Source organism: Orussus abietinus, unplaced genomic scaffold, assembly GCF_000612105.2.
Source record: "Orussus abietinus isolate OABI.00-Male unplaced genomic scaffold, Oabi_2.0 scaffold110, whole genome shotgun sequence".
NCBI classification, from domain to species: domain Eukaryota; kingdom Metazoa; phylum Arthropoda; class Insecta; order Hymenoptera; family Orussidae; genus Orussus; species Orussus abietinus.
The window spans coordinates 66,301-83,154 of NW_019394263.1; the positions used below are offsets into that span (position 1 = coordinate 66,301).

General features: G+C 48.9%; 1 protein-coding gene across 1 annotated transcript in view; it reads left to right on the forward strand.

Moving 5' to 3' along the window:
• Positions 1 to 442: 442 nt before the first annotated feature.
• Positions 443 to 16,854, forward strand: part of LOC105697345 (neural cell adhesion molecule 2) — an 81,373-nt gene continuing 64,961 nt past the window's right edge. Inside the window, exon 1 of the mRNA XM_012420591.1 lies at positions 443 to 2,660. Within this exon, the coding sequence (XP_012276014.1) occupies positions 2,564 to 2,660 (97 nt within the window). The 5' untranslated portion in view covers positions 443 to 2,563. The remainder of the gene's footprint in view (positions 2,661 to 16,854) is intronic.

The following is a 16,854-nucleotide window of genomic DNA, read 5'->3' on the forward strand; positions in this document are numbered from 1 at the left end:
GAGCAGCTGCAGCGATGACGATATTACGGAAGTGAGCGTTCCGCAATAAGGAGGATCGAAAGAGCAGCAGGGATGAAGCCGTCTCTGGCGCCGCACCCTGGTCCCCTAGGGGGATCTCTCTAAGGTCCCCTAGGGAGACTCCATTATGACCGTGCCTAGACAGTAGGCAATGGTCGGGTCGAATCCCCTATTCGGGCTCGGCGATTCCCCTAGCCCCTTCCCAGAGAGTGGCCGAGTGACGCGCCGCGTGCCTCGTGTGTATTTCCGAGGCCTACGCGCGCCTCTTCTCGTGTATGCGTGCGTTCATGTGCGCCGCCAAGTGGGGAGAGAGAGAGCACGCGTGTCTTTGGTTTGGTTTTAGTTTGGCCACAGTCGTAGTCGGCGCGTGCGAGAGAACTCACGAGGCGTCGCGACGTCTCGTTTCCTGCTACGGAGGCGTCCATCGAGGGCGACTCCTCTTTGGCGCCGGTAGCGACTGCAAAGACGTCCGTATTCGACGACGGTCCGCGAGCGAGTGACCGCGGGGATGCGGGTCGCTTCCCGCATAAGCGGCACCCGCGAAGTGCGCCCCTCGCGGCCGGTCCGCGAACTGCTACTTTGCGAATCTGCGAATTTGCGAATACGCGAGACCGCGAGAGTGTCGTGATCCTTGGTGAATCTTGAAAGTGCGAGGTTTGCGCCGAATCGAGACGCTTCTGGACCGGTGCTCCGTCTCTCCGCCAAGAGAACGTAAAGAACACTCAAGAAGGATTTATATATATATTTATTTATTTGTTTATATATACGCGAGTGTGCATACATCTTCGACGCAAAGAGGATCGTCTCCGACAGGGATTGCCGGAAATCTCGAGGTCGTCGACTCGTGGATCAGGAAGGACCTCCCTAAGGGAAGTCGCAAATCCACTGGGAATTATCTCCCGGGAGTCCTGGCTCGTGTTTCCTGATTTATCATCTCTTTTTCCGCCCCCTACCCCCGGACGCGAAAAGTTCCTGGGGCGCAAATTAAGCGGCGAAATTAGCCGGTGCCCCTCGAAATTGGAGACGATTAAGCTCCTTCACCTGGCCTCGCGGGTTTCTCCGCGTGCGGAAATCTCAGTTTCTCTCTCTCTCTCCCCTTCTCTTTTTTCCGTCCATCGTGCGAGGACTCGGAATTTAAATTCCTTCGGCGAAGCCGCCGAGGCATTCCTCTCGGCTCTTTATGATTTAAGGCGGAAAAAAGCATCGAAAGTAAGAAGCCGAAATAAAGGGCCCGGAAAGAAGGGGAAAGGAGACGGCGTAAGTGTTCTCGCTGCGTTAAATAGACATTAAGAGGGAGTGACGAGGAAGGACTCCTCTTCTCGCTCTTCCATGAAGAACGTCCCGAAGAGGCGCGAGGAGGCGCTTGACGGTGCAAAAAGTCGGCTCGTTTGGCAATCAAAAGATTTCGGAGTCGCTCCCGGACGCGTCCGGCTTAATAACGAGCACATGTCGAGAGAGGTGCCGCCACTCTGAGGGGTCCAAAAAGAAAAGTCGAAGGAAGAAGACAGGGGTCCCTCGGGACGTCTTCGAAATTCCCGCCGATAGGGTCCCATGGGAGCCTCGGACTGCCAAATTCTTTTCCTCTGTCCTATACAATAAATATTGGGAACGAGTTCCACGCAGTGACCGAAAGAACAGCGAAAACTGTCATAAAAAAATAAGGTGCCCCCGACAAAAAGTCACCAACCGTGCATTCCAAAAAAGAGTCAGGACATTTTCCTTCAGCGTGGTGAATTTCCCCCCCTGAACACATTTCGAGTCCTGGACCGTGGAAGAAATCTGGCGCCTCCGACAAAAACTCCCCAGTTAAATCAAACGCACCATAGAAAAAGCGTCGGACATCTTTCGTCCAGAGGGGTGAATTTCTCCCCTGAACAAATTTCCATTACTGGACCGTGGAGAAAAATCAGGCGTCTTCGAAAAAGTCCTTGGTCGACCCAGGCGGACCTCAAAAATCGCCAGGACATCTTCCTTTCAGCATGGTGAATCTCCACCTTGAATAAATTTCGACTCCTGAACCGTGGAATCTCGGTGGAGGAGAAAAGTTAAAGCGCCCCTAGGTCCCGAATACCGAAATCGGGGACAAGAAGTGAAGGGGTCCCCTTTCGATAATAAATATTTTTCCTGGCTAGAGTTACAGGCGGGCTCGAATTTCCTTCTCTTTGCGAGTTGAGATGAGAAGTGACAGGTGAAGTACAGGGAATAAAAAGTGGATATAGGAGGACAGGGTCCTGAACGGCGTCTCGTTCTTCGAGGTCCGATGACTAGATGACGGGACTTCTGGGTCGTCATCGGAGAATGTCTCGTGTCCGGGGAAGGATTCTCCGTTTCCGGATGCAAGAGTCGAGACGCGGAGCTTCCGGTCGACGCCGATAGCGGTCGAGGAGATCGCGAGGTGAAAATCGCCCCGACGACCCTGAAGGGAACCTCGAAGAGCTCGAAAGAGCAAGTCGGGAAGTGCTGCTCCTCCAGGCGTTGCTGTTTGGAGTCTCTCCTTCTCTTCCTCTCTCTCTTCGACAAACCAAAGAGGGGAGAGCCGGAAGCGATGCCGCGCACGTGGGAGCTGGCGTTGCTGCCGAGTTTGCTGACGTTGCTGGTGCATGCTGCCAGCGGCGAAGGCTCCGCCGAGTTTAGGAGCAGAGGTAAAGTTTTCGAAATCTGATTCGGGGCACTGAGAGTCTCGCTCCCCGCAGACAAATTGCTTAAGTAGCCCGTTGCCGGGGAACCGCGGGGGCGACAATGCGATTTTCGGACTTGGATACGCCGAAGGACCTTCCGGGATTGCCCGGAAGTCCCCACTCCTCGAAACCATCGATGAACTTCCGGAGGAGCTCGGAACTCCTGGAAAGTGCATTCTCGCGGTGGTGCTAGAAAACTCCTGGCTGCACGCGGAAAAAGAATTCATAGTCCTAACAAGAAATTTTACTTGCTTCAACGAATCCGAACCCTTGAAAATGGACCAGTAACATTTTTATCGAGATACATTTTTGTTATATTGAGAACAGAAAAATGATTACCGGGACAACACAAATTCTATTTATGGTTGCAATATTCTTTTCTGACAACAAAAAGTTATATGTTGCTCATTTGTCCAATGAAATGATAAATGTTCTGATACCTGAGAAACCATTTCTTTCAATGGGTCGAATAAAATATTCTACCGCATTTGTTGCAATTAAACACTATACCGTTTTCAAGAGATTCCCAGAATATTATCATGTTGTTTCAATGAAAAACAAATATTTCATTGGGGTAATTACATGTTCTTTCTATTAAACCCTGTCTTTTTTTCGAAATCGAGTTTTATTCAAAAAAATTGTTTTCTCTCCATCGAAGAAATGTTTATTCTCACTGCAAGTGCTTCTAATAAGGAAATTAAATAAACATGTAATCGTGTTGGCGCAGGTATTGCGGTATGATGGCGGAATAATTACTTTCTTGGATAAGAGTCCAAGGAGATATTAGAACGGTCTCGAATTTCCGGAATCACGATGGGCTTTCTTTGATTTTTTTTTAAGCTTCCACTTTTCGCTACTAATGGCGTCCCTAAACGAAGCTCGTCGCGACGGAGACGCGGCGAATTTTCCGCAACGTCCTCGCAAGCTTTGAGCTGGTTCTTTGTGCAGGGAGGAAGTCTCGCTTTAAGGAACGATTTAATTTCTCGGCGTGCGAGGGAAGTGGAAAAAAAATGCGACCCATCGTAAAGAGGCGCTTCGACCGAGTTAGCCGCTCTTTTGCGGGGTGGTTTTTATCAAAGGTTACCAAAGATGGTGGGGAGAAGAAACAGGAAGAAGGTAACGCGACGGAAATAATATATGAAGCAGGACACGTAGAAAAAATTCGGTTCGTTTAACAAAGTAATTCGATTGGCTACATTTGATCCACTTCGGAAATCGTTTCGGTTGAGGGAACCGAATTTTAGTCCACTCGATCACTCTCGTTAGCTTTAATTAATTAAAGTGTTCCGGTTAATAATCGTTTCGTTAATTTTATGAAATATTTTAGTTAATAGAGTATCCGCTTGGTGAGGAGGGTCCATGGAGCTGCTCTCACAAGCGGTCATGATCTTTCGTCAACGAGTTGCTCATATCGCGAGCGAAATCGATACGACGGATGCTAGTAATACAATCTTGAGGAAACAAAGTTCCTCTTTTGCCGGGACAAACTTTAATAAAGTGAACAGTTTTCTCTAAGAATAAGCAGGGAGATTAAAACGGTTATTACCAAGATCACAAATATTTGACGCGATCTGCCATAATATTTTGTGATCAACCGAGCGTTATTAACCAAAGAGTTTAGTTATGTGAATATTCGTTCGTCCATATAAGGGCCATATTCGATGGTTGAACCAACAAAAGTTTTATCGATTCAGCCGAATATCATTCTGCGTTTGGGTTTCATAAGGACGATTTGCGTGAAGTCGAAGAGGGTCTTGGAAATCCGAGATTCGAGGAAAATTCGGGCGGGGGAGACGCTTTTCCGGGAGGGGGCGCTCGTTTTCCCAGTTTTCAGGGCGCGCCAACTTTTCCCGGCCCTCGTTTTCCACGAATGTGGTTGTTAGTGAAGAATGCGAGAGATATCGAGAGTCGGAAAGAGGCCGAAGGACCTCAAGGAGGGGCGGACGTCTTTGCGGAATCGGTCCTCCGCGGTGGAGGACTCGAAACTTCCGCCAGGAGTCTCGTGAAAAGATGGCCGGTGAATTGAATTCAAACTTCGGCGAAGGGCCGAGTCCTCCGACTGGCCAATTGGTACCAACTTCGGCCGGGAATTAATTAAATGGCCGGCTCTGGACGAGACCAGGAAAATTCCGTAATTACAAGTGGTCCTTCCGGCCGCTCCGCTAATTTACCTCACGGTCAAAGGACCGGGCCGTTACTTCGAAAGACATCGGTAGTTATCAGGGATCTTGAAAGTCTTGAAGGGTCCTCCGAAGGACCGAAGAGAGACGATGCAACGACGCATTTCCCTCGACATTGGTCATCCTAGCCCACCGTCTCTTCAAGAGTCTATTTGCTTTTCTACTCACAGCGCAAAAATCGCGATTAAGACATACTATGAACTGGATACGGTGCACTTGGCGCTAAACTCTACCCAGTTTCTTGGTACACGTATATTGAATTCTTTCCCTTAAGGGGATGTGAAAGTAGCATCTGAGGGTTCGATCGTTCATGAAACTTTTCGCTGAACTAGGTGTATCGAATCGATTGAAATTTTACAATGTAAATATGGAGCCTATAAAGAAGGTCCCAACACTCAGGAAATTTCATTTACACCAAATTTTAAGAGTACCTATAAACAAATTTCGAAAAAGAATGAAATTCCATGAGTTTCAGGACCTTCCTTACAGTCTCCATATTCACGTAGTAAAGTATAAAATGATTCGGCAAATTCAATTCGGAGAAAAGTTTTATAAACGAAACCTCTTTCACATCACCTTAAGTAAAGACATGGCGTTACGCGTCCAAGAGGAGGGTCACAAATAACGCGGCGCGTCGTCGCGTCGAGGGTGAGAACCTAATCAGAGTTGCGCTTAATCCCGTGGGTCACTTTCGTAATTTCTATTGGGGGATGATTTTCATCCTCGATGCGCCACCCTACGTGTACGGCGTGACTTCGTCCTAATTAGCGTGACGCCGATCTCGCCGACAAAGACGCGACAAGGGAGAAGCGTCGAGTTCGTTCGATGGTCGATTCGCATCTCGAGTTTGAAAGCAGGCCACTTAGGGCACTGGTAGGAAATTAGCGCGGTATATCCGCTAATAGATTCCGCTCGGGCGGGCGTGTTGGGCCAACAGCCGTCAATTCTATCCATGCAAATCAGATGGTCCCGGGACGCGGCCAATATCCAGGGTGCGGGCGAAACGTCATCGCCGGGGGCCCCCTTGGCTGGCGTCCGCAGCGGTAACGCGCGCCACCCTTAGAACGCGGGTTCCGGGGATCCGGGCTGGAGCCGGGGTGTTGATTTGAATTTCAATCTCGCGAAACACGGAGCCCGTCCTCGGATCGCCTCGCGGCGACATCCATCGTGGCGACTTCCGCGTCCCGCTTTAATTAACGCCTTGTTGTCGCAGATGCCGATTCTCCGCGGCGTCTCGGCCTTTGATCGACGGGCGGCTTCCCGTGAAATGGCGGGGGTCCTCTCGATACATCTCCCTTTCTAGGCCGACGCTTCCAGGAAGCGTCCTTGGAGACCGTAGACCTTATAGAAATAGGGTAGACATTGCTATAGTACGTGTACCACGTGTCCGGAGGAGGTTAGACGGAGAGAAGGACCTTCTCTTTCTAAACGTTACCGGAAGTACGCGTCTTGACACACGGAATTTAAGCAATAGGGTCAACGGGGACACATCATGCGATGAAATCTTCTCATTGCAATAAACGACCTTAAGGTGACGTGGAGTGGCGTCAGGTCTGATTTATGAAACTTTCCTCTGGATTGGGTGCGTCGAATCGTTTGAAATTTTCCCACATAAATGTGGAAGCTTCAAGGAAGGTCCGAACAGTCATGGAATTACAATTTTTTGATAATTTGTTTGTGGACATTTAGAAGAATGAGTATAGAAAATTAAATTCAGGGGGTAGCAGGGCCTTTTTGGGGGCTTCTGTGTTTATGTGGGAAAATTTCAGATGATTCGGTATATAGAGAAAAATCCGGGGAGCGAAATTTAATCAGTGCACGACAGGACCTCGTCCTTGAAACTGGCTGAACGTTCTCGTTAATGAGGAGCCTCACTTCCGGAAGAAGAAACGATAAGAGAATTGATTAAGCAGGGACACGTAGGGCCCCTTAACCGGCACTCTATGTATCGGCGTCGCCATGGCCAATTCAATTTGCCGCGATGCTCAAATCGTGACAAACTGCCGGGATCGAAGCCATCGGCGAACTCGTTACGCCGGGACGTTTAGCGAAGCGTTGGCGTCCCGGATCCTGGTAGCAGGTCCTTCGAGGAATCGGGTTCGCGCATGCGCGCGGCGCCTCTTCGAGTGGGTGTCTCTAATAAGAAGACACGTGTCGTTCGGAAGCGGCCCGATGCCCGGCTACGAATAAACCCGGCTTAATGGCCGCTGACACGTGTCAAAACCAATTTCCTGTTACGCGTGTCCGAGTTGTCACCCGAGGGACCCGAGTCGGAGTTTTCATCCGAGGCTTTTCTCGGAATCCTCCCTGTCGCGGAAGATTTCAATGGAGGAGCTTCTGACTCTACTCTCTCGAGAAAAAAAATTACCGGCCAAAAGGAACATCGTTTTTATTGCCCCTTCACTGAAAGTTCGACTTTCAGTGCCTGTCGAAGCGGAAGTTGCCTATTACGTGTTACGTCAACCTTTACCTTTCGAGGGTGGAAAGTAGATTCTTACGACTCGTGTTTTACCGTCCTCGTTCGTAATCGCCTACTTCTCTTCCTCGTTTCGTAATGTTCCATTTCACATTTGAAGAGTACACTGATGCTTCGGCATGACGGGATGTGTCGAAATTCCTGGCGACCGTGGCACTATTTTCAATTTCGAAATTTTCCCTCCGCTCTCGGGAGGGTGGAGGCGCTTCGAGAGGGAAAAGCGTTCCAGAGATCCAGGGGCGGATGGGTAAGCCGCGTCCAGCAGGGCTGAACCATTAGTTCGATTAACCGTCCCGTTTTTTGACACGGGCTTTCTCGAGCAGTGTCGTCCCTAAAACTGTCAGCTGAAAAATTTACCGCCTGGCGAGGAAGGGACGATTGTTCTGAATAAACTATGCTAATGGACTCGCGACGCCCACCTCGCGCTCCGGGTGAAGGAGACGCGTTTCTCGCCGAAACCGCTCCTCGAGGAGAAAAACGCATTTAACAAAAGTTGTTCCTAATGTTTTTTGGAGTAGGTTTTGTACGAACGATTTTTTTCCACGATCGACGATTTAGGCGTGAATGGATTCCCTCGCAGTAGTTGACCCGGCGCCTTTTCAGGTCGCTGAGTTCACACCGGAGCTCGGGAAACTTAGGGACCGTTTCTATTTGGCGAGACTGCTGGCACCGAAATAGTTGTTTCAAATAAGCCGTTCTCACTTCCTGGGCGTTTAGAATTAAATTAACCACTCCCACTATTCACCGCCTATTTATAGATCGCATCAAACGGGAGGCTGCACTCGCGCATCTTCTATGCATCGCTCGAGATGAACTCGGTTTCCTGGGTTGGGTATCCCCAAGAGAAAAAAATTCGACTCGTGGAGAGGTTCCCAGGTTTGTTATCGACAAGTTTCTCAGAAGGCACATTGCGCTGGGAGTGCTGCAACAATTTGTTTGGCCGGTCCATCTGTCGACGCGGAGCTTGCATGAGAAGCGCGCGTCGAAAATGCGCGAAAGCTCGGGCGCCGGTCTAATTTAGCCCGGCTTTCGACGCCGAAATAATCGGGAGGACCAAGATGGGGATAGAAGGAGGATTGCCAAAAATCGGCAGCCCTGCTAAACTCGTGGAGGTGAGGTCGGTTAGCTGGCAGTGCGTGCCATTGGACCGCGTCGCCGGAAATAGAGGACCCACCGGGTAAATTAACGAAAGGCCGCGGTATTTTTGGATATCGGCCCGACACACCGGCTACTCATCGCCCCGAATCCTCCCCACACGGAAAAAAAAAAAGATATTTGTACTTTTAGCAAAGGACAGCATTGTGGATAAAGTTTTGCTCTTACATTAAGAATGAATTCGGATTTTTCAACCAAGCTATTTGAAATATACATTTTACATGTTCTATTTTAAACGCAACACGGAGAATCACTTTTCCATTTTGCAATTTAAATGGAGGTTATGGACCTGTTCTGCATTATTTAATTTACGTAGATTTCGAGAATCATTTCACCCAGCTCTGGTGACAAATGCAAGACCATGGTCTTGTTTTAATCTCTGTCTTGGCAGATTCCAGACCTGGTCTTGCAATTACACTTTCTGCAATTTTCCCGAGACCAAGACCAAGACCGATCCTGCTCATCGCTAAGCAAGAGAGAGAGGGAGAGAGGCTTTCCCCGCGAGGAGCCGAAAATTCACGGGCGCCGGAACAGGAGAAACAAGAGGGCCGAGTTCCTCGCATTTTTCAACTCCGTCGAGTGCACTCCCCAAGGACGCTCGGATGCTCTCCCTTTCCTCGGTCCCCTGCCAGAGAAAAAAAGACATTTGCACTTTTAGCATAGGACAGAATCGCCGATAAAGTTTTGCCCTTACTGCAGGAAAAATCCCATGGACAAGAAAAGTCTTTCCAATTATATCGAATCGTAGATGTAGCCATTTCTTCTCTCTCTTTAGAAAGAAATACTAGTTAAATTAGCTAATGAATTTGTTGCAACCGTCAAAAGAATATTGCCCGTACTGAACCGAATGAGCGATATACGATTTGTTGTCACGAGAAGAAAAAAAAAAAACAACTGCAACTATGAATAGAATTTGCGTTGCCCCAGAGAAGTAATTGTATTTCGTTGTCGATGTAACAAAAATGTCTCCAGAGGCAAATCTTCCTGACCCATTTTCAAACGTTCACGTTCGTTACGGCAAGTAACATTTCTCATTAGGATTGTGAATTCTTTTTCTGCGTGTAGCGAGAGATAAATCTCGAATCGCGATAAATCTCGCGCCCTTTCCCTATCTCGTTTCTAGGGATGATTTTTCAAGGTGGGCGAGGGTGATTCGTCCTGCCCCTCAGAGTAGTAAATGAAAATAGAGCCGGGTGTAATCCTGGGATCGGATGCTGCGAGATATCGCGCTATCTCTTCCGGCTCGTAAAGCGAGGAGAGGCGGAGCTCGTCCCGATCGTCGCCAAGAATGTGTCGGAATGTGTTTTAAGCGGCGACACGAGGCCCGGAGGTATTTAAAGCGAATCGCACTCTGAGCTCGAAATAAGCTCGGGGCTTATTAGTGTTCGCGGATTTAGTTTGGTTTTTGGGGGCCCGAGAAGGGCCCCAGGGGTTTCGCGAGCCCCCAGGCCGCACGGAAAAAAATAATATAGTCATAAATACTATAGCGACATGGTTAAAATACTGCGGTAAGTGAAACCACACAAATGGTGAAATTGACCACATAAAGTGGTAAATTTAATCTTGCTAATAGGTACCCTATCGATGACGCTGCGTTGAAAAGGTTTGCAATTGTAATATTAACTACTAGAGGGTCGGCGCGGTCACTGACCGCGATTTCGAACTCATTATTCGTCCTATGATCATTTTAATCAACCGATCACCGAAACTTGATCATGCGGTTGCCAGCGAGTTTATTCCGGGCTCGACCATGAACTCTGGGACGCCCTGACTCATTGATTACGGATGCAATCTCGAAGTGGCTCCGCCACAATCGGAGGAGATGCTCCCCCGCCGGCGGCCGCGCGGCGAATGACCGTAGCGCGCCGCGTCACGCAGTCCCTAGGTGAGCAGGTGCTCGCGGAAAGGAGTGGGGGGAACTCACCGGCGACCGCGTGCTCTGATTGGTCGAGTCGGCCGCCGAGCCGGGTATATAAACGCTTGGATCTGCATTACAATTCCACAATCAGCATTAGCCTCCCGGGCAGGGAGGCTCCGGGGCCGGCTGCGATAATCGCAGCTCGGAGACGAGGCGAGAAAGCCGGCCGCGGTGGTTCGGCGATCCGATGGGATCATGCCGGAAGCATTATGGCCATTGCGGTATCTACGATTCCGGGTATCGGAACCCAGTTCTGCGTACAGATCTGCAACTGACCGATATGTTGAAAACGCGAGGCATAGAGCGCGGGGCAACGCGGACCCCCCTGGTAACGTGGGAAAAGCCCGTAAACACTTTGCCATTAGATTCACTAGCTCCATAGAATAACGTCCCATTGTTCACGGTATCGGATCCCGACTTCGCCTTGTGGACGGATTCGCGCCCACCCGGCGCACACACTCGAGGGCGATTCGAGACCCACCGGCTAATGGAATCCGGTTTTCTTCCGGGAGGGCTGAAAGCCCAGGCGGCATTCTCCTGGAAGACGAATATTGAAGGATGGGCAGCTCGCTAATCCGACCCTCGCGTAGAGGAAGGAAATTACCATAAAAATCCTGGACTCCAGGAAGTCGGTGGAGGAACCACCTAACGACGTGGCGATGAAGACTACACCTGCGGCTTTGATTAATTCTTGATTTATTGCGACTTCTACGGGCAGATGTGGAGTTTGTTATCCCATCTGTCTTTGGTCGGAAGTCGATTACGATGGATAAAGTCCTAGGGGACAGAAGGCGTCCTGGAGGAACACTTCTCGGAGTTACGATTGCGGACGGCGAGGGACAAAGAAGGCGGCGAGATCTCACTAGGGAAGGACAAAGGTGTCCCCTTCTCTTTCTTTCTCTCTCTTTCTTTCACTCCTGGTGGAGTAGTACCTTCTCCCCCCATACCGTCGTGCGTTTTACGCGCCCCTGCCGCATCTCGCCCCATATCCGGGGGTTAAGAGAATCTCGGTCGTTACGCGGAAACTCGCGGAAGAGTCGAACTTCGAGTCCGTAAACGATAGCTCGAGGAACTTTTACTCGAGGCCGAAGAATCGGCCTGGGAGTTCCGGGAAGTGAGAATGACGTAGAGGGAATAAAACGCGAGGGGTGGCCCCTGGAGGTGGGAAATTCGAAACGAAGCGAAGCACCTAGAAACTCACTAGAGAGGATGGGTCGACGTGTTCCATCTTTAATTACGAACCCTTTAGTTACGAAACGCCACTATGGTGGCTTCTGGGTGACTGATGTTTTTTCACGAATCGCCACTAAAGTGATTTTCGACTGACCGACGATTTTCTATGATGTACCACTATAGTGGCCCCCTTTATTCCATGCATTCAAAGCGACAGATGAATGTTGTATTCGTATTAATTATTAGCGCAGAGCTCAATTTGCCGACTACACCGTAATTCAATTTGAAGGGTTGATCGGAACGAGAGGGGTCCAATTATCGAGCTCCCCTTGGAAAAATGAATTTTAAACCCCATAATGAGACGTAGCAGAATTCGGACGTTTACGGGGATGGAGTGGTAACCTAAATTTAGGGGGCAGAATTATTCAGGGGTGTTAAGAGAAAGGAAAATACGAGGCGATGCGAGGTTCTCCCGGGGGGGATGATTCGGTGTCATTTCTGACAGGGACATGATGAGGCAACCTACCCCTCCTGATTCCGTCGGGGTTTCACTTCAGAGGATGAATTTAAATTTCCAGGAAGGGGAGGCGAAAACTATCTCGGGAGAGGGAAATGATTGAGGGGGTTAAGAGAAAGGAAAATACGAAACGACGGAAAGCATCTTGGAGCACTCCCGAGGGGTGCCTCGACGTCCCTCCTTTAAACCGCGGGAGATTAGGGAAACTTTTCTCCTTCTTCTTCCTTTACTTTTTTTAAGGGAATCTTTGTACACTCTCGGGAATATAATTACATTAATCATCGGGTTAGGGAGGTTTGGGAATTTATTTTAGGGTGTCATCTTAAGTTTGCTTCATTTTAGAGGCCAGAATTAAATAGGGGGACAATCGAGAGGAATCGAAGTCGGCCGATTGCGTTGTTTTCGCACGTGGATTGCTCGCGAGGTGTCGGCGAGAACCGCAGCCATAATTAAGCAGCCAGCTTATGGCATAATCTCGAGGAAACTTGGCGGAGGGAAGGCGAGGCCACGCGAAAGCGTGAAATATGCGTCGGGCTAAGGCGTCCCCGCCTCCAGACCCCCGGAAAATGCAGTATTTCGCGAGTTGTAAACTCACCGTGTATTCCGGGTCCCCCGAGGTGTCTCGCGATGCAGCGAGAAATAAAATAGACCATCAAGAGTCGGGAAAAATTGAGGGATGCTTCTTTCCCGAACTATCTCGCTTTATTTAGACCGAGAAGAAGAAAAAAAAAAATGAATTCCTTGAACCACAGAAATATTTCTTTAAGCAGTACCAAAGAAAAATTGTATTAACCCGAAGAATAATTTGACTGAAGGAAATTGTCATATTCCAGATAAATGTTCCGTCCAATTTATTCCAGTTTATTTGAGAGCCGAATAATTATTCTTTGAATAAACCGTATATCCCTTTGGGACCATTAGAAGGAATATTCCTTTGGTTAAATGAATTTTATTTCTCAGGGCGTTTATACTGTACATTTACTCAGTATCCCCTTTTTTTCCCACTCTTCGTACCAATTCATAAGTTCCTGGGACCTGAGGAGTTTCTCAGTTCCTGGTACCCGGGGTGATTAATTAAAACGACGTGACGAAATAAAATTCTTTCCAGGGTAAGGAAGGATCTCTGTGGGAAGACAAATGCAGGGCTGTCCGTGGTAGAAGGAAAGGAAGTCCTGGATGTGAATCGTGGAAGCATATATGTAGGTTGAAGAGGGTCGAGAGGAAGGGCGAAGGAACTCTCCTGTAGGGTGGCATCCACCCACCTCGGGTGACAGATGTCACAGTCTCAGGGAATAAACGACCCGCCGTATCATTCGACGAATGATCGATCGAATCGGGGGGTGGGACCGATCTCGAAGAAGGTGTCGCGGCCACGAAGAGACCGACTCGCGATGGAGATCCTGAGGGGTTTCGAGAGACGTCAGAAGGCTCCGTTGTTTCGATTCGTTTACCCCTCGCCCGAAGGGCGGCCCTCGAGGGGCGAGGAGATCTCGGCAGGGTGGAATAAAATAGGGAGCAGCGGGAGGCGAGAGACAAATCATCGATAAAATTACCATACAAAACGGTCAAGCCAAGAGCGAGCTCAGGGGCTCTCAATCGGGAGGCCCTCGGCACCCCCGTGAAGATTCGAATTCTGCACCAGGGGATGAAACCGAGGGGTTATTCACTCAGGAAATTATGGATTTCAATCCTCGAAAACATGTAAATACCTGCTGGAAATCCCGAGCAGGGATCGATGGAAATCGTTGGAAATCAACGAAACATTCTCAGAATTTTAAGGGGGGGGGGGGGGGGTGAAAGTGCCGTCCAAGTGGGTCTCGTTTATGAAACTTTTCTCCGAACTGGGGGTACGGAATCGCTTCAAACTTTACGTCGTGAATGTGGAGGCTACAAGGGTTGCAAAAACCCCCAGGAGGTGGATGAATGACCGCGTGGAAAAATTAGGCGAAATGGGGTGGTTTTACCCCAGGCCATAATTGCGGGTTCTAAACAAATCGTTACCCGCTTTTCCAGATGTTCATCCAGGTATTCCGGCGGGTGAAATCTCCCCTGCGTCATCTTTGCCTGTTTCGTAATGTCCGTGTCTCATGTAAAACCTCGCTATGGGGTAAGAATGCCACGGGGTGTACTCCACCCCCTCGACATTATTTTGGACCGCGCTTTATTATGAGTGAACGCGGTTCGTACCGTTCTGTAGTACAAGCTCGGTACTGCGAAAGTTTTACCATCCACCTTGTTAAGTACAGTGGTACCCCCTTCGGCGAGAATTAATTCCAGGACTCGAGGGTATGCATCCTTACAGGTGCGCCTTTGGTATCCGTGGTCGTCGCAATTCGTCGTTATTAATTCTTTTTAAATTTATTCCCTTGCTCCAGATTGCGCGGATGCACCTCTCACCGAGGGCGAAACCTTTCCCCGGATCCTGTAAGTGAAATATTATTTAAATTCGAGACACCCTTCGGATTTCGAGAGGGGATTCTGACTCGATTTGCCGTAATTTTTCGAGAGGAATCCGTAAAGTGCCGCGAAGATTGGGCCGCGGGGGCGGCGGGAAAGCTGAAAAGAGCCGCTTCGAAAGCTCGTGAGAATTTTCCGGGGAAGGTGCACAATTTCATCCGGCGGGATCCGTGCTCCGCTGCGAGATTGGCTGCGACGTCGGGTTATCGGCCGATGGGGCTTCATCCCGGTGATAATGGAGGTCCCCTGGACCCCCTCCGTGGTTTCGTATGCAGTTCGGGTCCGCGCTCGGATCGACGTTATTTTACATCTTTTGGGCTCCGGGGGTTCGTCTCCGAGGCTGCCGATGCATCGGGGACAATGCGCGGCTTAGCTGGATTGTGCGGTCGGGAATTTCGAGGGGAGGATTAATGAATTTGGCCAGGATCGGTCGGGAGCGAGATGATGGGATTTCATGGAATCCTGGACTCCAAGGGTACCTTTAGAGCGGAGCGCGCAATTAATACCGAGGATCCACCTGGTCATATTAAACATAGCCGTATTTGCCATATTGGTCATATTCATACAACCCTAACTCATATCAGTCGCGCGGGTAAAAAAATGAACAGCCATCTATTCATATCAGGAATAACTACTTGAGATTTAAAAAACATTAATATCGATCGACTTTTATTTTAATTGAATTCATCATAACTCGTTAGAGTTCCAGGAACACCCTATCTCGAGCACAGGTATTCCGTACAGGTGTACGTCGCCCGTGCCATTATGCCCGAGCAGGGAATGCTCGGGTAACAAAGAAACGCTTTAAAGAGGCGTGGACTCTCAAAATTGTTAAATCGCACTCCGAGTTAAGCACCGCCGTGGAAAGACGCTATTTCGTTAGAGTTATCCAGCCGCGTCCATTAGGGTCGTAGTTAGCAGCGTTCCATTGTCGCAGCATTCCCAGCAAATTGTATGTCCTCGTAGTTCATCCGCCCTGTAGGAGGTATGCAAATCGTCCTTAAGATCGCCTTGAAAGGACTCGTGCCGATAAAAGCGGGGCAAAGTGGGGAATCGTAAAATTCGAGGAGTTCCGACTAAAGCTTGACCTCCACTATCGAGGGTGGCTCTTGTGAGCGTCGGCACCCCCAAGACGAGGAAAAGACTTTTCAGGAATATCGGCAACCTCTCCCGGGGGCGGAAAGTCTTTTTCCGAAAAACGGAGACTGAGAGGGGGTAAAAGATTGGGACACATCGGGGGATGAAAACGGGTGGCGGTGCATGAAAAAGGAGGAGAGGAAAACCGCGGCTCGCGTCTGGAGGGTTTCTTTCGAAGGAGAAGAAAAGCAAGGAGGCGGCTTTCTTGGGCTGGGAAAATTTCGCACCCCGACAGCCAGGGGTGGAATCTCCCTTCTTTTCCTCTTCTAAACGCTAAAATCCGCAGTCGATGTCGGGCGCGGATTAAAAAACTACCCCAATTCCTGAAATGCCTCTCTTCGTTCTTTAAAATTGCGCCTCGAAACGCCGAGAATTTTAATATCGACATGCTATCATAATACAGGATGATCTTCTTAAGACTCACTTTTCAGGCTCAAACAATTTCACATTTACCTAATTTTTAGATAATGTTAAGTATACAATATATTTCCAATTGAACATTTACAATTGAAATATATCGTCAGGTTTCTTTCCTCCGGAAATATGATTTTGACCTCACGATGTCACGTAATTTTTTAGCGATGGGTACGGTCAGAGTTTCTCGATGATAATTGAAATGTGTAAATCAAGGGTAAGGGAATTATTCAAGAAAAATAATATCTTAACGAAATAGAAAAGTGGAGTTGAAGAGGTCCTGTTTATGAAACTTTTCGCCGAGCCGGGTGTATCGAATCGTTTCAGATTTCACGTGAATATGGAGACTCTAAGGAAGATCCCGCCACCCAGGAAATTTAATTTATTGTGAAGAATGAAAAAAATGTTTATAAATAAATTTCAACAAAAAATTGAAATTTCATAGGTGTTAGGACCTTTCTTATGGCCTTCGTGTTCACATTGTAAGGTTGCAAACGATTCGGTGCACCCAGTTTAGAGAAAAGGTTCAAGAACGATTGACCCCTCTGATGCCGCTGTCACATCCCCTTAAAGAAGACACTCCGCATAATCTTTGCTCTTCTCGAAGTGGGATGGGGGAGTGGAATGGAGAACACCTGTAATTCGTTGGGTTGTCTCTTCCGATTCGGTCGATAAGGTGAAATGTGGTATCCTCGGCCACGTGTCGGTGCGCGTGTATCACTCGTTGGAGT